The 26,181-nt window shown below is 37.9% G+C and overlaps 1 protein-coding gene across 1 annotated transcript in view; it reads right to left on the reverse strand.

Moving 5' to 3' along the window:
• Positions 1–579: 579 nt before the first annotated feature.
• The window catches only part of TM2D1 (TM2 domain containing 1), a 33,729-nt gene continuing 8,127 nt past the window's right edge, over positions 580–26,181 (reverse strand). The window contains exons 4-7 of the mRNA XM_045027159.1: positions 24,079–24,170; positions 14,904–14,977; positions 10,880–11,021; positions 580–1,791 (exon numbers count right to left, since the gene is read on the reverse strand). Of these exons, the coding sequence (XP_044883094.1) occupies positions 10,911–11,021; positions 14,904–14,977; positions 24,079–24,170 (277 nt within the window). The 3' untranslated portion in view covers positions 580–1,791; positions 10,880–10,910. The remainder of the gene's footprint in view (positions 1,792–10,879; positions 11,022–14,903; positions 14,978–24,078; positions 24,171–26,181) is intronic.

The raw sequence follows: 26,181 nt of genomic DNA on the forward strand, positions 1-26,181 counted from the left end.
AAGTGGACATTAATCACCATACAGACTTAATCAGGTTTTAAGCACTCATGGGGAAAACACCAAGACTCAGTCACATAGGGTCTGATCCTACCAACACTTATGCATGTGAATAACTTTACTCGTGGGAGTAGTCCCACTAATATTAAAAGTGTTTAAAAAGATCCAGACCGTATTCTGCCTAAGCTAAAATAGCAACCGCATAATCATTTTGTCCTAAAGGGATTTGAGAGTGAGTAGTTGTAACCTCACTCAAATCGTCACTTGACGCATGATAACACACATGTGGCCAGGGAGCATAAAGATCCATTTTTCCATGTTCTATCCCTTGCCGCAGTCTATTACTCTGACATCAGGACCACAAACAATCAGTTATTGCCGAAGACGGGTCTGCTAAAACCATGGAGCTAGTGCCTTCTCATGGGACTGAGCTCATTGTCTCAGGGACACATTTAGCAATCACAAATCCCGGCTTAGAACACTAGCCCATCTCAACTCTTATTTCAGCACTTGCACAATGGACTTAAACTACTACTAAAATAAAAATTCCAAGTGGATAGCAACATTTCCATAGATATACAATTCACTGTGACAAGGCAGTTTTATTAGATGCTTGGAAATATTAATATGATTCACCATTTAATTCTACTCCCCCAAATACAAAACCGTACAACCCCCAAACTCCAGCCCACAGCAAGTTTAACATTCTCTTTGGGATTGTCTCAAACAGTAGTAAAACAGATCCAACAACCAGGGTGAGTACAAGATGATCTAGCCTGGGCTGGGAGGGGAGGGGGCAGTGAGGGGAGAAGAGGTAGAAGTGGGGAAGTGAGAAATGGGGCAGATACTCATCCATTGTTTATCTTTTCAAGGAGTAGCAAAATGAAAATTTTTTACCCCTTAATTGTGATTGTAGAAGAGGGGCAGTGATGTAACTGTTCTCAGGGAACGATATTCTTATTTTGTGGGAGGAGGTGAGCCAAGATACTTAAGCTCTAGAGAACCTTTAACACAGGAAGCTATTTATCATAACAAGCTTGGTTGATACTGCTCCCATACTGAACCAATTAGATTAGCCTATTTCGTCATACTTCATAACCTGGGATGATAGGTTTCCAAGCATGGTACAGTGCAGTAATTGAATTTTGATCAAACACACATGGCTCATAACCCTGTATGTGAAACTTTCAGAACAGTTCACAGCTTTTAAATATCCAGTCAACATGTTGCCAAAAGTACAGGATGTACTTGATGCAAGTGGGAAGGAGGAGAGAGAGTGTGCTGTAACTTGGTACAGCTGTAAAACAAACATTTTTTATTCTGATTCTGTTCCTACTTTTGCAAAGGAGCTGGGAGAAAGACAGTGAATGTCAAGTCAGTCACTTTTCATCCCAGCCCCCATACCTCCCAGATACACACTTACACTAGCACACGCTTTTAAATTCAAGATACTGTATGAGATGCCAGGAATTGTGTCTGTTAGCATGATGTTCATTGCTCATGCTTATTTAACAAAATAACTGAAAAGTGGTGCACATCTTCCTCTTGGTAGGGCTACAGTGGATGAGATCATGAAATGACAGCCCTGAAAGATAAAGATTCCTCCTTTCCCCGGCTTCTGCTATTGTCTATGCAATCCATACAGTGGGGTAATCCTGCTCTCTTCAGACTATGCAGGGACAGTCAGTCACACAGACGTTGGTATCAGTCAGCTCCTTAGCAGACAGTGGCTTCCCATTACATGTTTTCCGTACGTCTTCCTCTCAGTAAATGCATGGGGTTTGAAAGAGGTCTCTAAAGAGAACAGAAAATAGTAACCATTTCATTCCCAACAATTTTTGGTACAAGATGTTTACCATAAAATATGTCCAAAGCACAGTGAATCTGAACAGCAAAATGAACATTGTGTGTTTTGGTACTTGTTAAAATAATACGTCTGATAAATACAAGTTACAGCTGCCACCTGGCATACAACTATCCTAAGTGTGCCAGGGCTTTTTAAAGCAGTGGTGCCCCAACCTACATGTTTCAGTAATAGCACATCACGGCCAACCTCCTTTTTAGATGTGTGCACTCTACCCTGCCAGGGCGCTGGGGCTGCTTCAAACCCCCATTTCATGCAATCCTGTACAACTGAAAGGGATACACTACTGATTCGGCTGAGAGCTTTGTTTATATTACACTGATCCAAATGACCAAAAAAGATTGGGAATCTTGCACCTCACAGCCTTCTTACACACCTGTTTTGGAGCACAGGTGGGTAAGTGAAAAAAAAGTTACAGCTTCCAAAGGGGGAAATGGTGCTTTCCAGATTTAACTAAAATGTGGACCCCACTTGGTCTTGCCTTTGGGTCAGGACCAGGTACAGTGACAGAGTGCAACCACCAATGTAAGCTTTCTAAACTCAGAACAGAGTCCAAGAAAAAAATGACCAACTTAAGCTGTTGCAGAGGAGTCAGAAAAAGAACTTAGTGTGCCACACGTCAAAACTGGGTCCAAGTTTCAGCTCAAGGCAAGGTTAAAAAACAGGCCTGTTATAATCCTCTTAAAGAGAGGATTTATACAGTAATTACAGTAATGGAAACTGATCTTTATAATTCTTATACCAGCTACAGACCCACTGTGTCATAAGCATCTGCAAAGGCTGCTAGCTACTTTTCTCACAGACTGCAGATACAAACTTGAGAACAGACCGTTCAAACCTACGGAGGCAGAACTATCAAAACAGAGCCTGGGCATGTCCAAGATCTAAGTAGACTCAGGGGCTAAAGATAAAAAATCCTAGAAGAAGCTGGGAGTATGCTATTTTTTTCTGTTAAGATGGAGAGATGCTGTGCAATATATTTTAATTTCTTGTTCATGGAATTTGTGGAACCAGGTTTTCCTTTCACACTGTGTAAACAGGTTTAGAATGCATTTGTTTTTATCTTTCCATTTCCTTTCCTTTGTTACAGCCTGAGGTCCACAGAGACAACACAATGGTAACAGCATCCTGTTCTGGCACAAATTCACCTCACATTCACACTCCTGTTAATCTCTGTTGTGCGAGAAAGAACACGAGTGCTAAATCTTTGCCTGTGTACTAAAGAGCAGCTTCAGCAGACCTAGGAATTCAGCTATGGGGTTTGGTTCCACCTACAGGAAGCAGGAGGCAAAAAGAAAAATCATGCTCTCAAGCTTCTGCTCTACTTTATTCCTCAGGTCTAGAACCTGCAGCCAGGCTTGTTGAAGTCATCTATCCAGTGGCGGATTAATGATTTTGCCACTCCAAGGCCCTGAAATAATTGCCGCCCCCGGCCCCATATGAACTTGTTTTAGTTTTTTTACAAATTCGTTTGAACTAAAATGAATCTAAATAGCATTAAAATAACTGAACATTTACAAGTTTTATTATAAATAAAATTACAAGTACTTCAGACCCTCGCTTGAACGCGCGTCTGTATAGCGTGATTTCGCTTATAGCGCGGGACCGCACATGGATCCAAAACTAAAGATGATTAATTTCTTCCTTTCGGTCATATTATTAATGTTTAGGATTCTCATGAGTATGTTTACTAAATGGCATCGCGCTGTCATTGGTGGTTTCAATACGCGCTATGATTGGTAGAATCACGGCGATTACAAAAATGCTGCTATTATAAATTTGCCACCCTAGGCCTAGGCCTTGTTGGCCTAGGCAATAATACACTGCTACGTCTATCCAGCCCAGTTCTCCTGACTTCATTCATGTAAAGGACTCTGACTGGGTGCCAGGTCATCTCTAAATACTAATTAATATAGTTCTGAAGAAGTCAAACTTCTCCAAAGTCCTTCAGAAATTGTGGAACAAGGTCCACAAGAGACTGGTATTTTTGGCAGCTGACGCATGAATGAATAGGGTGTTACATAGCACATAGATGGAAATATGCTTTAAAGTGGAAAAAATACTGATACAACCATGCCTGAAATATTATGGATCATTTGGGTCTTCTAATATCTGGTTAAACATTTTGGAGAAAATCACAAAGAAATACAGCAACTTTGACTTAGGCTTTGTTTACACTGGAACCTGAATGACAAAACTTTTGTTGATCGGGGAATGAACCCCCTCCCCACGACAAAAGTTTTGCCAACAGAAAGCACCAGTGCGTCAGCTCTCTGGCTGACAAAGCTACCACTACTCGTTGTGAGTGGAAGTTTTTTGTTGGTGAGAGAGCTCTCTCCTGCCAACAAACAGCGGCTACACTGCACGCCTTTTAGTGGCACGGCTGTACGGCACAGCTGTCTCATTAAAAAATGCGTAGTGTAGATGTGGCCTTAGAGTTTGGTAGGACTAGAAAGCATCACAGTGTAACAAGGACTGGCTTTGGGGTGGGGGCAAGGAGAACAGCAGCAGTTCCTGATTAAAACCTGATCTAACAAAACACTAAAGCAGATGCTTAAAATTAAGCACTTTAATGGAATGGGGCCTATGTTACTTTTGTGGTTAACTGCCTCCTGCAAATGCTGGTTGAAAAGAATATATCTGGTACATGACTGATGGTTAAGATACATGCCCTTAGTGAGAGAAAAGAACTTGTGTAAAAAGCCTAAGTCCACAGGTGCATATAAATATATGACGGACCTTTGCAACAAAGAAGAGAGTGTAAGAACTCAAAGACTAACAGACATTTTGGAGCTTGAGCATGAATACACTTTGTCGTCTTCACCCACAAAAGCTCATGCTCCAAAACGTCTGTTAGTCTATAAGGTGCCCCAAGACTCTTTGCTGCTTTTACAGATCCAGACTAACACGGCTACCCCTCTGATATTTAAGAACTCAAAGTTACCAGACTGTACACATATATCTAAGGTTAAAGAACTGTATTATAGCATAGTAGAGAAATATAATTGAATCATGTAATTAATTACAGTCACAATATATGCCTATAAGACAGCAGAAATGTATGGTTGCCTGTGCAACCTTATCTTTGACATTTCCCCAGTTGAGTGTTTAAGCACACAACTGTAATGTTCCCAACATCGTTTTGTGTATAGAATAGTGATAGAAATTGCAGCAGAAGCAACAGGAAGGGCAGTGGATCCAGAAATGGGCTAAATGAAGCTAAAAAAACATGAAAAGATGGAACATGTGAGAACACTGAATACACAGAGCTGGGTAAGCAAATATAACCCAATATACTCTTGAGGAACAAAGGAAACAATAGTTGATGGGGTTACAACAGATGTTTTCCAAAAAAATCTGATAGAACATTTCAAACACAAAGATCTTCCTGCAGCTCTGAACAGTTTTACTGGCAGGCTACAACAATACACCTTTGGAAACAATAAAACCTAGCATTCTAAGGTTTTATCAGGTATAGAAGTCAAAGCAGAGAACGGATATCTCTGTGTAGTAAGTGGAGAGAGCAAAAAGCAGCAGAGTCAACAAAACAGCATCAGGAGACATTAGCTATTTCCCCTGCCATTTAAATCATTGCAGTCCAATAGCAGTCAGAGAGTTTGCTCTTTAAAATGCTTTTAAAACAGTTTTCCTGGAAAACACGGTATGTGCATATTATGATGAGGTATACAGGTTGATGTGCACAACTAATGCAGCCATGTCCTACTCACACACAAAACCACACAACTACAGCACAATGTATTCCCTATTTTTATATAAAAAATTAAAATGTATATATTTTATATACATCCACCTTCTCGAATTTCCTTCCTGCTGTACAAATCAATGCAACGTGCCCCAAAGTGATTTCTTTGACTAGGTACTACACTATGCTTCAATATTGCAGTGATGCATGCTGTAGATAGAAATAATGACAATGTTTATGGAGACTACATGGTCTGACTGGCATTCAGGTCATATGGGTTTAATTCCTGGCTCTGCCACACCTTCAGCAAAGTAGTTGCTTTCTGCCCTTAAGTTCCCCATCTGTAAAACAGCAGTAATATTTCACCTCACAGGGCTGCTGAGAGGATAAGTTCATGCATGTCTGTGAAGCAGTCAGATACTGTGGTGTTGGTGGTTGAGTTGGGGCGGGAAAATAACTATCTAGATATATGATTACATATCTACAGAGAGAGGCAACCAACTATTGAGGGAAGAGCTCCAATCCTTTGAGAGGCTTGTTCTGAAACAGTGAGATCACTCAAAACTAGAGAAACAATAGGATGAGCAGCTTGACTTATGGGAGGATTCCACGGCATTCAGCAATTCAGAAAATCATGATAAACACTTAGATGCCTACTACTGCAGACAACTTGTCATGAATTCAGTGGTCTGGATTTACATCTTGCAAAGATGTTTTTACAGTCCTTATGGTAAACATTGTGTCTGACTCTTACAGCACGAAAATGCAGACCTCATTACTTCTTTAGTGATCCTGTCATTATCATGTGCCTGCTCAGATAAGCCTCTCCAGTTATTAGTATTGACCACACAGCTGAAGTCTAATCACATGAGGATGCATGTGTTGAGCCGCACAAGATAGTTCAAGCACAAAATGATGTGTTGGCAAAAGCTGGAGGAGGTATGTAACTCTTGTGATGTCTGTGACATTGTATGATTAAAATATGACATGTATATCATTGTTGCTACCATTGTTATACAATTGCAACAAATCTTACACGAAGTATATCATATTAAGGTATCAATGGAAAAGTTACAACCTATCAAATCTAATTACCTTGTTTGTATGTGTGTATCGTCTTTGTATCTGAAGTTATGAATATTGACTATGTACCAGTATTTCAAATGTGATTGCTCCACGGGTAACACCCACCAGGTAGTTTACATCCAATCTAGCCATTACATTGTGAATGGACCATTCAAGTTGATGGCCCGTGAATGAGCACAATGGGCCATGGAAGCAGCTTATCCATGCCTGGTGGGCCTTCCTGTGGACGTTTTAGTCAGAATATGGGTAGTGGCTGCTTCTATGACTCATTGAAGCATGGAAGGGCATGTGACTAGCTTATTTGACTCTGGACTTCATCTTGTGCCTGTACTTTTCCACAAACTGCACTGAGGGCTTTGTTTGGGACAAGGAAGTTCCCGTCACATGGGAGAAGGTATAAAAAACCCTGGAAGCATGTCCATTTTGCCTCTTTCTTGCTGTGATCTCTGGACTATGGACTTACACTAAAAGGAGCATTCCAATTAATGGACTGAGGAGCTTCCAATCTTTTGGAAGTTACCAGAGACTTTACAAGCCAGTGGTTTATTCCATCATTGCTTTAAACCTGATACAAAAACTCTGCAATGCTTGTATGTATTTGATAATAAGACAGAAAATACATTGACTCTATATAAATCCATGGTACACCCACATCTTGAATACTGCGTGCAGATGTGGTTGCCCCATCTTTAAAAACTATATATTGGAATGGGGAAAATTACAGGGCAACAAAAATGATTTGGGGTATGGAACAACTTCCATATGAGGAGAGATTAATAAGGCTGGGACTTTAAACTTGGAAAAGAGGTCTATAAAATCATGATTGGTGTGGAGAAAGTAAATAAATAAGGAAGTGTATTTACTCCTCATAACACAAGAACTAGGGGTCACCAAATGAAATTAATAGGCAGTAGGTTTAAAACAAACAAAAGGAAGTATTTCTTCACACAATGCACAGTCAATCTGTGGAACTCTGCCAGAGGATGTTGTGAAGGCCAAGACTATAATAGCGTTCAAAAAAGAACTAGATAAATTCATGGGGGATTGGTCCATCAATGGGTATTAGCCAGGATGGGCAGGGACAGTGTCTCTAGCCTCTGTTTGCCAGAAGCTAAGAATGGGCAACAGGATGGATCACTTGATGATTAACTGTTCTGTTCATTCCCTCTGAAGTACCTGGCATTGGTCACTGCTGGAAAACAGGATATTGAGCTAGATGGACTTTTAGTCTGACTGTATATGGCTGTTCTTATATTCCTTTTACCATTTTAATGCGCTCATCTTTCTTTTCTCTTATAAATAAGCTTTTAGATATTAGATACTAAAGGATTGGCAACAGTGTGATTATTGGGTAAGATCTGAGTTTTATATTGACCTGGTTATGTGGCTGATCTCTTGGGATTGGAAGAACCATTTGTTTGATTAAATTAAATTGATTAAATTAAATAATCACTCATCATTAAGTCTAGTGTCTGGGTGGAAAACAAAGGCTGGGATACCTAAGGAGATTGCATTTCGAACTTCTCGTTAACTAGACGTTTACTTTTGTTACTGGCTTGGTACAGCTCTGTCTTATCTTATGCGCATTTAACATGCACGATTTCAGATTTACGCGGTCGGCAAAAACAAACAAACAAAAAATAACAATTTTAATACTGTACTTGTAGCGCGGGCGATTCCACCCGCCATTGAACGCAATGTAATTTTGACTATACACGGTTTTCCCTTTACGTGCTAACCGCGGAACGGAACCCCCGTGTAAGATAAGACAGACCTGTATATCTTATGGAAGAAGACCAGTTTGGGGTGGGTCTGCCCCATTTCTCAGCAGTTTGTCTTGAATCTGGTATTCTCAGCTGTAACCCACTGAGGCACGGTGACAATGTCAACTGCTGAAAGGCTGCATAGAAGCAGTATGTTTTGAGGAGGGATGTGAAGGAGAAGGACACAGTTAGTAAAGAAGAAGTGTCAAGAGGAAAATAATCTGAAGAGAAGAGAGAAATTAAAGTTGGCCAGAACTCTGAAGGCCTTTCTGTCTAGTCATCCTTGGGTGTAACATCACCACCATACACAGGCTCTTAAGTAGAGGAGAGGGAATATGAAATGGGTGGCACAATTGTACAATCCTGAGCAGTATGAAAAGGACAGAAACAATCACTCCATGTTTTGTTGCAGTTATATGAGGGGGAATAAAGGATGAAAACACTTTCAAGGTGGACAGACCTAAAATAGTACCTGTTTTTGCCGAGTATCCTCTGTACTGACAGATGCTCTTCCCTGCTAAACTTTCTGTTCTTGGGAGTGGTGTAACAAAGACATGTACAAAGATTGTATATAAAGTGATGGACTTGCCAACATGTCAAATTTTCATCCACTTTAAGTTTTCACACAGAAATGAGCCTCAGCATCATTTAAAAGACAATAAAATGGAACACTGCAAGTAGTCTGGACATGCTAAATAACTGTGTTCTTGAACTGTACCTTTCTTAAATGTACTCAATATAAATAATGTTAAGCCCAATTCATACATGCTTTACTTTTCTTACATGTGGCATATACTGATAGCACCTTGATTGCTTAAAAGTAAGGTTATGTTTATGCATGGTGTTTTTTTTATACACCGCTACCTCAATATAACACGAATTTGGATATATCGCGGTAAAGCAGTGCTCCAGGGGGGCCGGGATGTGCACTCTGGTGGATCAAAGCAAGTTCAATATAACACGGTTTCACCTATAACGTGGTAAAATTTTTTAGCTCCCAAGGACAGCATTATATCGAGGTAGAGGTGTACTTATCCTTAATTTAGGTTAAAAGGAAACTGAATAGTTGAAATGACACAAGTTTTATATGAAATTGTGGTCTTTGGAAAATTCATACATCGCTTAAGAAAACATTGATAAGAAAATATTAAAATATTTTTGAAAGTTGTATATAAATAAAAAATCCAGAAATGTTATGAGATAGGTTATGATAAAGACAATGTAATGTAGATGTCTGGTCCAAATTAAAACAGTTTTTCTGTAATAAGTTTGTTTCAAATATACTAAATGGTTAAGGGAATGTTTAAATTAAACAGTATGAAGATATTGACTATCAAACATCAACACTGAAGCTTCTCACTGTATCTTTCATGACCTATTTTTGGTAAATCTTGGATGTCACATGGAAGTTTGGTAACAAAGCATTTTGTGAGATGCCCAGGATATATGTTTAATTAAAATACAAGATGCCTTTGTCAACAAGGATCAAATAAAAGAAGAGCACTAAGGACTTTACTGTGTAGGTTAGAGGGATAAATCCACATACCTATATTTTATTATATCTTCTATTTAACTAGTATAAAAAATGTGTACTTCTGACATTCTGTTTCATTAAAACATAAGTACGTATGTTTGGTAAGAACTGTTTTGAAAAAGATGGCGCACAGGTGATGGTTAAAACAGTAATAAAGTTGATATCTGACCATGAAAGTCAACAAGTTTGGTTTTTTTTTTTTTTGAGACTGAAAAAATCCTTATCCTGTTGAATAAGGATGTTCTATTTATGGCATTACATTTTTCTATCTCGTCCCCAGCTGCTGATTATCATTATTAAACTGTGAGCCAAATCAGGCAACCTCACTGAAATTTGTTCTTTACCTTCATGGAAACCCCCTTTAAATTAATAGGATTGAAAAGGATATAAATCCTCTCAGATTTTGGACCAATCTTTTTAAAATCAGGCTCTTAAGTCTTTTTTCTGACTTTTCAAAAAAATAAAGATGTCCATTTCATAACTGTTACAGAGACCTTACAATCCTGGAAACAGAGACACAGGTTTTAGACACAGGATGATATCCTATGCCTCCTGAAATCAATTTCAAAACTCCCCCTGACTTCAATAGTGCCAAAATTTCTCCCCAGAAGCTTTGCCTGTTACTAACTCACACTGAAAGATAAAATATTGGCAGTGAAAATTATGAATATCTGCATAACTCACAAGTAGCACAGCCTAGAAGTCATGAGCTACGTGTTCACAGAAATGGAGCAGTCACACAGAAGAGACTTTGAAAATGAGCACTTCTGATGTGAAGTCTTGCGCTTGATGACATTTCTCTAATATCTTTACCAGCTTTTTTCAATACACAACATTTAATAGCAGTTACATAATTCTAATAAAGTGTCATTAATATAAATCAGTTATCAGGAATTTCAGTGGACTACTGAATCAAATCAATCAAAATGCACCTGTGTGTGTACATGACACTTCCTGCCAGACTTAAGGATACATCTGTGTTTTTCTGAATGTCTCATTGGTAATACTCAGCCTGGTAAGCCTTGCTCCATAGTAATCTATAATGTAACTAGAACCATCGGAAGGTCCAACGATCTAGAAAAAAGAAAACAAGAGATTTTCCAATATTAATTAAAATGTACACACTTTTTGTGCTAATATCTCAATTATTGTTAATTTGTCCATCACAAAATTAATCATGCTCAATTTACAAAATATAAACTGGATTCATTTTGAAGTTGTGCTGCAGTTTAACCATTTTAGTGAGTACTCTCTTTGAACCAAGACTTCCCTAGGGCTTCTAATCAACCAAATTACAGTGGTGAATGAGCTGCTAGACTCTGGCCTTAGACTGAACCAATCAAGATTTGAGCCACAGCAGGCTGCCTTTTAGAAGATCTTGCTGACAGATGGATGAGCCCCAGAAAATGTCTCCATTTCTGTAATAAGGGAGGATAGATGGGAGAAAGAAACTGAGATGATGGCAGCTATTTTGGGAATGTGAAACTGGTAAGGAATGGGGCCAAAGAAGAGCTTCTCTGGGATTTTTCTGCAATTGATAAATGGACGTAGAGGGCCCAAGGAAATGAAGAAGAGAAAAGTGTGTGTGTGTGTGGGGGGGGTGGTGTTAAGAACTATCCTCAACTGTTCCTATCTCTAATAGGAGGCAAGGCTACTGGTAAAGTTTTAGAGCATATATAGTTTAAAAAACCTGAAAAACCCTAACGTAACATATATTATTTTATAAAACTCCTGCATGTTTTAAATTATGAATTGAATTTTTTTCCATTCCTGGCCTTCTCTTGTGCTAAGGCTGCAAGTTGTAGCTACTGGGAGTTGATTTCTGAAACATGAACAGTATCAGAAGGAAGGAGGAGAATGAACCCAGAATCATCTTCCCTTAAAATTGTAATGTCCAGAAGTGAAAAAATAGCCCATAGGGAGGCAGCATGGTCTACTGAATAGAACAGAGGGCTGGGAGTCATGAAACAATGGGTTCTTTTGCTAGCTCTTCCACCATGTAATCTTAGGCGAATTGCTTCACCTCTGCATAATTGAGGACATTTGAATTCCATGAAGATGGACATGGCATAAGAACCTGAATAAAGACAGAACAGGCCCTAGAACGTCAATCTTTTGCTGGCTGTTTTCAGAGTAAAGCCCAGTTACTTCAGTTGCTTTATTCTTGACCTTTTTGGCACTCCTTCTCTCCCTCCATCCTTCATTTTTTGCACCAATGGACAACTGATCCCTTTCGTTGATGAAGGTTTCTCTGCTTTGTGGGAACATCGTTGTGTCTGATTTGATTATTGTTGTCTTCCAGATTTTTAGAATATTTTGATGGTGCTTGAATGCCTCAGAGTCAATTAATTAAAATTCAACTTGTACTGTGTGACAAAATTATTATGTATCAAGCTATTCACCCTTGCCACTTGGTGCTTTCTTCAGCAATCCCTTACAGAATGGTGGTTGTTACAGGTTGAGAGACGTCTCAACTGACTTTGAGAAGCAGGACAATGAGACAACACCATTTTCCCCTTAACATGTTACAAAGCTTCCCCCCCACTCTCTCTGCACCACAAAAATCAGCTCAGATGGCAGAACTAAACCAAGCTCCCTTCAATCCTCCTTTAATGCCTTCTTGATGGACCAGCAGGTATTGACTTTATCTCCTTCAGAAACACAGGAATTTAACCTTCTTCAGGAAAGTTGATGGTGTCTCTGTGCATACAGCTAATTATGAGGGGGTTCTGAGGGAAGAAGGAGAAAGGCAAGTAAAAACTGCTTCTGAGCAGAAGCACCACATGCCAAAACCCCATACTGAATATTTACAACTAGGTGACACTAATAAGCAACACATGCTCCATATTTTGCTCGGACTAGCACTGGGGAAGAAACACTAGGTTCATCCCCTAGTATGTCTGTGACTGAATGCACCCCTATATTCACACCCTACACACCACAGTAATAATCTTTGTACAAAGTATGCCTTGTATGGTTGTGACAGTCTGTACCCCTATGTTCACCCCCTTTATAGGACTATGATAAATCTTGTACAAAGCATAATGTCATACAAACATGGCAGCTAAAGAACAATGGTTTAATATACATATACAACCATCTGATTTAGAATTTTTAACACAGAAGACCATGCAAATGACATAGAATGCACATGTGCCTTTGTGGCTACAGTGATGAAGTTAAACAGCAAATGCTCAGTTGGGCTTTAGTTCAGTCCAATTAGTTTAGCAATAACTACTAAGGTAATAACTTCAGCATTGCAGGTTTTATCTTTGCAGATCTATATTAGAAAAGACTATGCACGTTTATTCTAAATTTTCTTTACAAATACAGTAGCATGAACCACAGACAAACTGTTCTTTCTTCTCCCATTAGTCCATACACAATGTTTGAGATGACGACCCAAAGAAAAAACATGGCTATCCCATGGAGGAGTAGGAATCGTTTTGGGTTGAAGGAGACGAGATAAATTAAACAGTGTGGGAAATAAGTGTATGTAAAGGTCTATGATCAACTGGAATAAATATTCTATCAAATAAAGGTAAGTTATTTTAGCCTATTGTGGCCACAATTTATAGTGGCCTTACAAAACAGATTGTATGATGGTGCGAGGATTTGTGCCTTCCTATTAAGATGCAACGAAAGTTTATGACTGACAATACATTCTGTATATTTTAGCACAGGAGAGAGAAGTTACAATATTCTCTTTGGCCAGGATCAAGAGTTAACTACATTCTTGGTCACCTTCCTCCCCAGTGTACATGATTCCATCATTGTGACACTGATGATTTGCCTCAAGAAAGTGTTCATGAGAAAAAGCACATACTGAGGTAAAACTACCAACTGCACGAAAAGCAAAATTGAACAAAAAAACTGTGTTTAATTATTCTGGATGTGACTGATTTAAAAAAGATAGTTGGAAATCAAACGCCCCCAACAAATTCTTCTAAATAGACCCATTCTGGAATAGAGAAACTCCGGCAGCTTTGTGAGGCCACAAGAGATCACCCCCGGTTGAAGGCCTTAACCTTCAGGAATCCTAAAAAGACCCTTCTCAATTAATGTATGTCATCTTGTTGCGAATATAGGTAAAATAGAAACATCAACTTTCTCCCTCTCAACCCCGCAGTCCCTGAAGTCATGGGGTAGGCGCAGCTGCTGGTCATATGTAAACTTGCAATTGAATTTTATTTATTTCAAAATATTAAATATAGAAATTGGACATCACATGCACGTGCACCACAGTGCAAAACACAAACCCCATGTGTTATACCTTCTTCTTTCTCACTCTTCTATAATACCTCTTGTGTTAGAAATACTGACCAAACTGCTCCTAAACTCACCTTTTGATTGAGGGGGGAGGTGTGTTTCTGATGTTTGTAGAACACCAGTTACTACAGTATTTCCCTTTCCACTCTGGGGAACATGGAGAGCACTAACCAGAAGAAGTAAAGCAGAAATGAAAATGGAGCAGGGAAGCCAGACCATGACTGTGGAGATCTATGCTTACCACATACTGTTTTGCGAACAGAAGTGCTGGATATATCCATTTGTTTTAACTTTTAAAATGGTACACAACATCCAACACATTCTGGTCTGCAAAGCAAGCATGTGGTTGGATTCCTAAAGTTTAGGAAGTAAATGCAGAAGCTTTACAAGCCACCTGGGACATTTTTAGTGTTTACTATTCAGCATTGTCACTGCCTCCTTTCTCCTGGTCTCCAGTAACTTGCTGTGTTTTTACAAAGAAATACTAACTATAATCCAGACTTCTGTAGCACCACTGGTCACCATTTCAGAGGTTGGTTAATCTGAGAAATCAGTACCTGGATTTTAATGTGTATGATAGAAAATTCTCTTGAAGCCAAAAACAGACTGGCTCCTTTTTTTGGACTTTATCAGACTTTTAATAAACAAAAAATTGATTTGTATCCTAGTTTGAAAGTGTCAACTTACCTGCATTGAAATGAGAATGAAATCAATTAGGCTACCAATTCCACAAAACCCTACAGTGCAGAACTTTAACAAACCTAGAAAGGAAAATAAGATTTAATTACAGCCTTAAGCAATTCTCTATAAAGTTTATGGAACTTTACAGTTTCCAGGTGCATAGGCATTTCCTCCCATCTACCCCTCCCCCCTCAACAGAACATTTTAGCATGCAAGTGAAATTAACACAAGAATATTTTCATTATCAGAAAGTCTTTGTCTTTACATTTATGCACCAACCTGTAAAGAAACTTGCTTAGTTTAAAAGATTTAAACACAAAATGATTTTAACAGACACAATTCTGAGAAAAGGAAAAGAATGAACATATTACTGTCAACTTAAATCACTGAGTTTTTCTTTTCTCTTGCTGGATGCACAGTTAATCTTAAAACAAAGAAATCTTTGCACACTGGAGCTCCAAAACTTATTTTAACATGAAACAATTTCTACTGTCTCAAGCTGTAGAACATACTCATTAGACTTTGGAAACAGCTGCTGCATTACATGCTGGGTTTGAATATTGTTCTCGTTGCTAGTGTATACAATACTAATCTTTAAGGGGTTGCCAACACTGTAGATATTTTACTAGGAACTTTAATGTATTCATTCTAAATGCAGTGGAATATGTCTGTAAGTGACTAATAAATGATTGTTTCATTGAGATGATTTTCCATTAAAGGTGAGGCAGAACTGTAAAAAAATGTGGAGATACTTAGAGGCTGTCTTTAGAAGCAGAAGGCTGCCTTAAACAGTTTCTTGTACAGATTTCATTGTATGTGAACATTGTAAAAATTTCAAAAGCATCAAAGTGACTTAAGAAGCTTAAACCCGAAGGACTTTCAATGAAGCTTAAGGGGCTAAGTTACTTTTGAAAATGGGTCTCAGTCTCCTAAGTCACTTAAGCTCTTCAGAAAATTTTATCCAAGATTAGAAAGTGCGGAAAGGAATGTTTGTCTTTAACTAGGTCAAGTTAATTGTAGGATATTGTATGGGGAGAACTGTGCTGTCTTTAGCAGGGAATACAAGTTTATACCTGCATGTAAAATGCACAGCACACTTTGGATGCAACAGAAACCAACATGCTGGAAATACAAGATACATAGAGATAGCTATATCGTTAACAAAGTTGAAAAATGGAGACCTAATAATGAGTATGTGACTCTTGACCAAGAGGAAGAAAAACTGTTAGCAGGACGGCCTTCCAATGGACCAAAAATAATTTCGCTATGACACTATAATATGAAATGGTGTCAATCAATGAAGCATACAAGTCATGTTATATATACAAAATTATAAATACATAAATGTTTAAAACAAATTGTTCTCAGTGGTTGGTATCTGGGACTTGCAGCAGCCAAGCATTTGCCATCAGTATTGGCTGTCGTGTCAAAAAACATAAGGGCAACAGACAGCAAAACAAATGCCAGCAACAGGGGACAACAGTTCTGAGCTAGGACTAAAATGATGCATGGTAATTTCTCTGGTAAATACTAGAGTACCAAATTTATTATCTCTGCAACTAGAGCATTCCCCACCCAAAGTATTCCTGGATAACTCTCCCATCTTTTGTCATGCTCTCAATACATATTCTGAACCCCACTGGAAGTTGGCATTTTAGGGACCCAAGAAGCCACTTTCAGCCCACCATCTGTACTGGTGTCAGAAGCAGAGATAGTAGCTCCAAGTGCGTAAGCACTTTATGTATGGAATTAGCTGCAAGATTTGATCATTCTAGTCACTTTCATTCTCCATTATTGGTTGTAGAAACACTTATTGAGCCCAATTTTTGCTTTGAGGAGTATGGGGAGGAAATGCAGGAAAGGAAACAAAGACAGAAAGGAGGAAGAAAAAATAAACAAACAGTGGAAGTGACCAAATAATTGTAAGAGTAGAGGGGGAAAAAACAGGCCATTATATCACAAAAATTGTGGGTTATTTAAGTTTAAGGGGAGGAACTCCAAACCAGTCTTCCATGTAACAAACTAACTTTTTCATCTGTATTCAGTAGTTTGGATGAACCAATGCTCCCTCTAAACATAGCAGAGGGAATTATATGTCTGCAAGAGTGTTTGTAATTTTCACCACATTTCTGCAAAATATTTCAGCACTATTTACTCTTTAGTTCTGCTTCTGTCAGGGAATGGATGATCCCAAATAAACTGACTGTTGACAAGCAAGCCATTGTATTGATTTTATATTAAAAAAAAAATGCTGCAACCCCACTGCCCATCCCCCAACCATATTCTGAATATTGGTAAAGGGTCAGAATTTTGCAACAACCCATTCACTAATCAAATTTCAGACTTTCTACAGGAACAACTATCGTTGCTATAGGTCTTGATGCTTTAAGGGTTTGAGCCTTTGATTATTGAAGTAAAAAAGCCTGGGATCTTATAGTTAAATCCATCCTAAGTGAGGAAAAAATATCAGAAAAATTAGGGTGGATGCCTTTGGAGCTAAAAATCCTCAATTACATTTTTAAAAAATGACTACCATAAAGCACAAGGGTAATTTAATTTTCGTGAACCTGAGAAATGTTGAGGATTATTGCCCTTCCGGATAATGTAACATGCTCAAGGCTCTTGGAAGATATGCAATGTCAGCCACGCGTCGACTGGAATCAACCTTCAGCCCATGCTGAGGGCACCTGGGACCTGGTTCCATAGCTCAGGGTTAGAGCATTGGACTTGTAAACCAGGGGTCGCAAGTGCAAACCTCACTGGGGCCTGAGCAGCAGTTTCTGGCTAGGCCTGTTGTTCCACCTCTCAAATTGCAAGTGTAGATTTAATATGGATTATACTAATGTGTAGAAGAGGACAAAGTATTTTATCTGGAGACTAAAAAGAAATCTAAGACTGAAACAGGACTACACTTATTTCCTTTACAAGTGAATAGTGTTACTTATTTGTAGCTATAAATTAATTTTTTTAATCCACATATTGCAAGAGATAAGAGCATGTGGGCGGAAAGTGCTCTATGAGTTTCAGAACATCTTGTAAGCAAAGCACCTGAAGAACACAGGAATTACCATACATGAGTAGACTAGTCAGGTAGCCTAACAGTGGCTAACACCAACTGCTTCAGAAAAAGGTGCAAGATGCCCTACAGAGAAAGTCTCTTCCTAACCCAATTGGTTAGAGATTGGCTAAAGTCCTGAAGCATAAAGGTTTACTTTCCTCCAGGGTGGATAAAAATAAATTATTTAAAAAAAAAAAAAGATTTTTTAACATTTAAATCAGATTTTTTTTTATAAAATGCTTTCTAAAAATAAAGATACATTATAGCTCAAAGATATCTCAACATGGAATAGGGATTATAAATTCTAATTTTATAGTATGAAACAATATATTCATGTAATGTTTAAGAAAAGTTTTGTAAATGAGTTCCAATATTTCATGGATTAGGGCCCAATTTTATGGGGTTCCAGGGGCTTCTGTATAGATTATTTAAGTTAACTTTTCTATCTACCCAATGGGATTCAGTGCTCAATCTAGAAGATGACATCAGAGATGCTTTTATTTTGCAGTTCTCAAACTGTGGATTTGTGTCTCCAGAGATAACATGCTTGTTAACAGCAAAAATGTTTTAAAATAAATAAATAATATATAGAGGTGAGAAATAACAGACCTCAACCCTATTGTCCCTCTGCAAATTTGTATACACAGAGTCAATCCTTTACCTCTCTCTAAAAGTAAAAGGTTTCAAAAAGTTCGGTGAATAGAAGATTGTTGGGGGCGGAATAGATCTGGACAAGGAGAAGAAGTCTGGAGATAAATGTGAGAAGGAAGGGACAGGCAGTAGAAACAAAAGTGAAACTGTTTGAGCAGCATATTCCAGAAGTCTAGAGGTCTTTCTGAGTGTAGTCTTCATTGATTTGAGATCTACCATACCATTCTCTCACTAGAAGGGAAAACCTATAATGGCAGCAGGCTGTAAAAGAGTCCCAGTTTGGGAATGCTGATGATGTTTTAAAGGAAGTCACACTGGTGAACTGGTGGAGGTTACATAAGCACTTGGATTCAGAGACTGTTGAAGTCATAATCTCATTTTTAACAGCAGTAGCTTCTTCTGCCGATGTAGAAAGAATATTTTCTTCCTTTGGACTAATTTGTTCCAAATTGAGGAATTGTTTGGGACCTGAAAAAGCAGGAAAGCTTATTTTTCTTTTCAAGATTATGAACAAACAGGAAAATGAAGGTGAGGACGATGGAGTTAGCTGCAGAAGCCAATGTTTTAAGTTTCTCATGTTGACCTGGCTGACATAGTCGGTTTAATTTTTTTAAAAAAATATTTCATTTAACTATTTTAGTTAAAAACAATTTTAACAAAAACAAACCTGATTTTAAAGAACTTGAATGTTTAACTACATTCAAAAAATCATATACTTGTTTTGTTAAAATATGATATGTTTGCTGTTGAAGAAAAAAATCCAGAATATATAACATTGTTGGTTTAGTTAAATAAAACATTTAAAATGTCAGTCTGGTGATGCTGTCCTCCTAATATAGCATGGCAAGAAAATCCTCCAAATATTAATGTTTAACCTGTTGAATTGGAGATAGTTCATCTCTCAATCACTTCAAAATATCTGCTTCAATTATCTTTGATAAAAGAAATGACCAAATAATCATTCATTTTCTGATATAACTGTAAAACTAATCTGAAAAGTTTTCGAAATAAATCACTTTAAAAATGTATGGTGTGTACCTTCTAAAAATGAAACCTACATCTATCTCTGAGTTGTGAAGAATATGTATTAAGATTATAACAACCAACAAGAATGCACTTTTATGTAGAAATCCATGATTAAATCAAGTCTTTTTAAATCAATTTGATTTAAATCAAATCGACCCTGCTTTCCTTACAAAACTTTAGACGTTTCTGCTATCCATACAACTTTTTGGCCTCAGTGGGTATGTCTACACTGCAATTAAAAACCCACGGCTGGCCCGTGCCAGATGACTCAGGCTCGCAGGACCCCAGAGCCCTGGCTCCCGCTGAAGCCTCTACACTGCAATTAAACACATGCTAACTAGAAAATTTTTCCCCCTGCAGAGGTAAGAGCAAAGAACCTTTGATAGCTCATTAAAAATGGAGGATTGTTGCAGGATTGCAAGATGTTTAGATGTCTGTACAGTACGGTGTTGTGTACTCTATACTAACTCTTCAATTATGTAGTAAATGCTATTCACTGCCAAAAAATAAACTGTATTTTAGACCTAAAATGTTAAATTTGAGGTCTGGATTTTTTTATATTAATCTAAAACTGAATTATTCTCATATTTGGGGAGAGGGAGAATAAAGTTTCTGAATGAAGGCTTATGCAATTTTAGCCTGAAGCCTTGTTTGTTTGTATGGCCAAATGGAAATATGGAGGTTTACAAGTAAAGTTCAAACCCTAATTTAAATCCCAAGTGAGACTGAGTTTGGTGGTCTCACAAAAACAAAACATGAATTGGTACTATATGGCACCATGGACCCCCTTGAGAACAGACTAACAAAGATGGAAATAGCAGGGGGCTTACAGCTCAGAAGAAAGGTGCATCAGCAGAGCTGCATAGGGAAGCTTTCACAATGCCCGGCTAAAGCCAATGCTTTATTTCTCCATCTTCATGAGAATTAAATTCACTCAATTAAAGAGGAAATACCTTAGCATGAAAGCCTTTGCCATACTATTTATCTAACAACAGGAGACTATTATTTTGTGACATCCTATTCTGACAGTTTCTTGAAGCAAGAAAAACTGGTTTATAGTCTGCCTTTGTATTGTCAGGATTTATACCATCTTGTTAAAAAATGGTATCTGTTGTACGTAGAAAGGTCAGTGAGGAAAATCGATGTGTGCTCCAGCTTTTAAAGTACCATGCAGAGCAAATGCATGTATCTTGTCTTTAAAGGCAATGTGCCAAATAAACACATTTACAAAGCAGTAAGCACTATACAGCTTCATATAAGGATAGTCTATGAATGACAGTTTTCAAAATATGAATTCAACAACAATATATATCATGGTAAAAGAAGAAAAACAACAACTAATTTTTAAGGTAACCTGCTGCTTTGCAGGTCAGCTCCTAAATATTAAATTCTTGCAAATTACATTTAAGAGGTACCTTGTTTGACAAAACACAAGAATTCTCTACAAGAAGTTGTGTGATTAGTTACCAGTATTCATTTTGCTTCATTCCTCTCCATCCTTTCAGAGGGAACAGCTTCCAAGCTTTATAAGAGCTTAACTTGCAAATATTTTAATTGTGGCTAATATCTGTGTTTTATATTTCAGGTCTGATTGGTAATTTAAGTGTAATACATTTAAGAATTCAAAGCCAAGGTTTCACACATCTGCATTAAAAGTAATGCACATACTTATTCTAAATCCAACTGATAAAATAAGATAATATTTGTATTTTGAAACATTTGTTTTACAGAAAATGGGCATCTAGAGTTATCAATTGCCTCTAAAAAAAGGATCTTAGAAGAGCTAATCTTTTTATGCAAATATAAATGTGCAAAATAAAAATGTGCTAATTATTGCATGTCAGAAAAAAAGGCTACAGAGGTTAACACAGAATTATCCATCAGAATAGAGAGCATTATTAGAAAAACATCACTTCATATTTAGCAGACAGAAACTCGAAGATCCCAGTTGAAGCAGTACTAGTGTACTTAGCTTCACCAGTCCATCACATCATGCAATCTAGAGTTATACAAAAAAGGCAACTGTTTGTAACATACTGAGAAACTAATGAAGCTTAGACAGAGAGTTTCTTACAATATAATGAAGGTAATTCTAGCAGAATAGGATTTATGTGTACCTTAAAAAGCCATCATCATTTTAAAATGATCTTATAAACACCTTGAATATCTTCAAAAAAGTTAGAAACAAGTCATTTAAAATAACCTGAAATGACTGCAAGAGTGAAACTCTTACAATAGATTTTCTAAAATCAGTATCTTAACTAATTTCATCTAAAGGTGGCAACTTTTTTGGTTGGGAATTTAAATATCTTAGTGGAAAGCACAACAATCAAATAGACATTAGTTTACATATTAGTAATTTTCATAGAAATAAAAAGAATTATGACAATGTATTTTGAAATAGAAAATATTACCTGAAAACAAAGATCACTACAGTTATTAATTTTAAAAGTTACATATCCAGAATGATTAATACAACATACACAGTAATATTTAAGGAAATGATCAGCTAAGACACTGTAGAAATTCATACATTCTCTTAAACGTAGACATGGGAAAATTCACACCAGATATTCCATCTTAACTTTGACCCTCGAGACATAGCTTATATAGCATTATATTGTGCAAGCTCCACAAAGAAATTTAACTCATTTCAGCACACACATCACTAATATATAGTAAAAGACTTACATTGAACTACAAGAATATATATCAAGTTCTATTTCATACACATTCTAATTGCAGACCATTAATTATATTATTCAGACACTAAGCACTGTTTTGAATTTAAAATGGGTATTTAGATAAGACATTATTACGGTTACAGGGCTGGCAGCACTTTTGCCTTTTCTGGTCTCTGAGTGCACTCCTACAGGTAACAGGTCCCATGCCTATATGTCTCCTAGGGTGGAGTTCTGCAGTTCTTGGACTCTTAGGGTGCTGTAGCCCAAGGCCCAAACTGTGTATCAACAATGCTTTCCTAGCAGGTCCAAATGGGTTTGCCACCTGCGGTTCTTCCTTTCATGACTCTGTGGCTAGTGGTATTCAGTGATCAAAAAGCCTACTTAAAATTAAAATATTTGTTTATTTTAACGGTAGGAACAAAGCATTTTAAAATAGCCTACAAGCATATCTACCTTATCCAAAGGCTTAATATCCCCTGATGGCCTAAATTCTTCCAACTCCTCAGCAGGTCCTGTGTGTCAGTCTGCTCTCCCCAGTGGCTCCCCAATAGCTACTGCCCTCTTCGTGAAAGTCTTCCTTTTAAACCCTGTCTTTTGATCTTCTGGTTCCCAGGCCTTTTCCAGCACTGTCTCTTAACAGCCCTTGAGCGTTGAGGGAAAGTGGCTTATCTTGAACAATTCTTTTCTTTTCTGCTGGTTTTCCTTCTAGCTCCCTACTGAACTCAACCAATGTAGTCACACAGAAAACATCCCAACAACCAGGTCAGCATAAACAATATTCATAAATTACAGAGCAGCTCCATTTCTGTCACACACATCTTCCTACAGTATATCTTCTACTATATAAAATATGTAATACTTAGAATACCAATAACTGATTCATAGCCTTTATACAACTGATTTCTTACAGCGTGCTGTAAGTTATATAAATTGTTAACCTGTACTGTGTGAAAGTAAATACGGCATCAGTTAAGATTCTTATTGGAATGTTTACTGCAACTTTTCAGAGCTGCTTTTTTTAAAGTGACTGCACAGAACTGAAGAACATTTATTATTATAACTGATATTTCTTGGGTTTTGACAGCTGAATTTTCTCAGTGTACATTTTTGTAATGAGAATATTACTTACTGAAACAACTTTAAATCATTACACTACCCTGATCACCCTTTTAGTCACAGGCACTTGGACTGTTATCCAGGGAGCCCCATCATGAAGACAAAAGAGCGGAGGCCACACTGACTCTCTCGACAGCATTGTCCAAAGTCAGTCCTGGGGTAAGCAAACTCAATTCCCATAATTAATGCTTAACCATAACATATATTTTCTCATCAACAGATCTCAAACAATTCCACAACAGAGGGAATAAGGCTCAGAAAGGTTAAGTGATTAGCGCAAATTCATACAATAGAAGGGCAGCAAAGCTGAGAACAGAACATAGGCTTGCTGACTCTTAATCACATGTCCTATCCCCTGAACTACAGCACCTCCCCTTTGTCACTACTAAGGTCAAGTGGAGTTATGTCCACTTAAATCAGGTCGGGATTTGGCCACAGAGCCATTCTAAACAGCTAAAACATGGACATGGTTCATTGCAAAAGGTTTTGCTTTTAAAGTGTAATAAGTACACTAGTTAGTAGATTTGAAAACACTGAGAATCAGAGGTCAGTAGTTAAGACATACGTATGCGTGTAAACTGCAGTCATATAGAATTAACATTTTATTATTTAAAATCAAAACAAGAAAAAACAAAACAAAACTCACCTAAGGCAGGATACCCAAGATAAAATCTATCTGCTCCCAACCATCCAAGAAATAAAGACAGAGCCACTGCCACTTTGTATGAGTAACCATTTCTGCCAAAAGACACAAGTAAAGATGACTCTGGTTGAAACAAGATATTAAGTTGTGTATATTCTGAATAATTAAATTAGAAATGACAGTCAATTGCCTATTAAGCTTCCTTTTATGAAAGAGAAGACTTGTGTTGTTTAGCTTTCGAGGTCCCTTCCAGTTCTATGACCTTTCGAGGTCCCTTCCAGTTCTATGAGATAGCTTACACAATTTTAACTTAGTCTTCAATAATTCAACATTAAAAAACTAGTGTAATACCATTATCTGTGTAGACATCCACTGTAACATGGACCTCAAGAGTGTACTTGGGCTCCAGCAGAACTTCCATCCTTTTTCTTAAGGTGGATTATCATTCTCATTCAAACAAGACCTGAGCCAGCTGTTGACACAATCCTAGCTTTCTAGAGTATTTCCTATCCACTTGTGCATTCTGGGGCACAATTGACTGAACAGCCCAGAGTTGCACCAGATTTGCCTGGCAGGGTCAGTTCCAGGGCCAAGCAGTGAAACAGGAAGCGTCCTGGGCCAGACGAGGTATCAGCTAAGGTAGGCATTCATGGATGAGATTTGGAGAAGAAGTCAGCACTGGCCCATTGGTGAAAGTTGTGGGAGCAGCCTCGGATGAGGAAAGGGTCAGATAAGAAAGGCGAAGTATTTAAGATAAGGATACATTTATTTTTAGATTCATCTATCACAAATGAACAAAGAAGTTGGCTGCACAAAAATGTTCTGCTGGCAAAAGATGTCAAAATTACAGCCCTAAAGATGGAGGAAGCCCTTTAGTTATTCACACAGATATGTCACAAGCAGAAGTGAAAGGCTCCCTGGACTCTCTTCTGAGATTGCCAAAAAGAGTGCTACCTAGTATCAACTGTTGTAGTGATGTGGACATGCCCACTGGTAACTTTCAGTCACTTTTGAAGTGAGCTTAGTGCTAATCAGTGAACCTAGAGATGCTATTCCTCTCAACAATCCCAGAGCCATCCATTGCCACATTAGGGAAGAACCAGCCTTGGAAAGAGGTAACAGAACCAAGTGTTATTAGAACCTTAAAATATGCAACAATTCACTATTCTGACACTTGCATGGCCAAGTATCAGCAATTAGTGAAAGTGGCCAAAATAAAGTCTTTGATACATACTTGAATAAAAATATTCATTTTCACAAAGGCAGTGGCCAAGAAGGGCCTTTAATAAATATTTACATTTTTGATTATCTGGCTTTACTGACCCCAGTACTGAGATCTTTACTCCTTCCACATCCACATTCCCCTCCTATTTCACATTAAAAAAAAACTTCCCTTCTGTTATCCTCTTCCGTCCATAATGAGCAAGTGCTGTTCTTAAAGATCACACCATTTGGTCTTATCAGTTCTCCAAAGACTTATGCCCATGTTTCCCATTTCCCAAGTAATTTCATTGACTCTTACAGAACTCACAGTGCCTAAAGTTAAGCATGTGCAGGGCCTACATACATTATGCAGAGAAGAACATGCCATGCCAATTTAGAGCACTCCTGGATTTGGAAACAACCTTTTCATATGGGAGCAATCAAGGAAAGACTCCCAACCTTTCTTGGTGGAGCACTCTAATGCAGAGTTCACAGGCTTTTCTTTGAGATACTGTGGAAGTCACTTGTTCAAAGTATGCCTGTTTACATATACACATCAGGCAACTGTATCAACTTTATTCAACAGCAACACAGAGAGATAGCTTTATCTACTGGACTGACATACTGTTGAGACTCTAGCTCTGAATTCTATTAACTGATCTGCTACTTAGGCTTTGTCTACAGGGTGCTTTAGTCTGTACCAGAGGGGTGTAAAATTTTAGCCCACTCTAGCGTATCATGCACTAACTGGCCTGTGTGGACTCTGCTGGCATGCACTAAAAATTCCCTAGTGCATATTCATGTAGTACTGTTTGAAATGGGACTAGATTAATAGACGCTATTGAACTTTTAGTGCATTCAAGCAAGGTCACACGGGCCAGTTAGTGGACAACATGCTAGTGT

Source organism: Mauremys mutica, chromosome 8 (genome assembly GCF_020497125.1).
Source record: "Mauremys mutica isolate MM-2020 ecotype Southern chromosome 8, ASM2049712v1, whole genome shotgun sequence".
NCBI classification, from domain to species: domain Eukaryota; kingdom Metazoa; phylum Chordata; order Testudines; family Geoemydidae; genus Mauremys; species Mauremys mutica.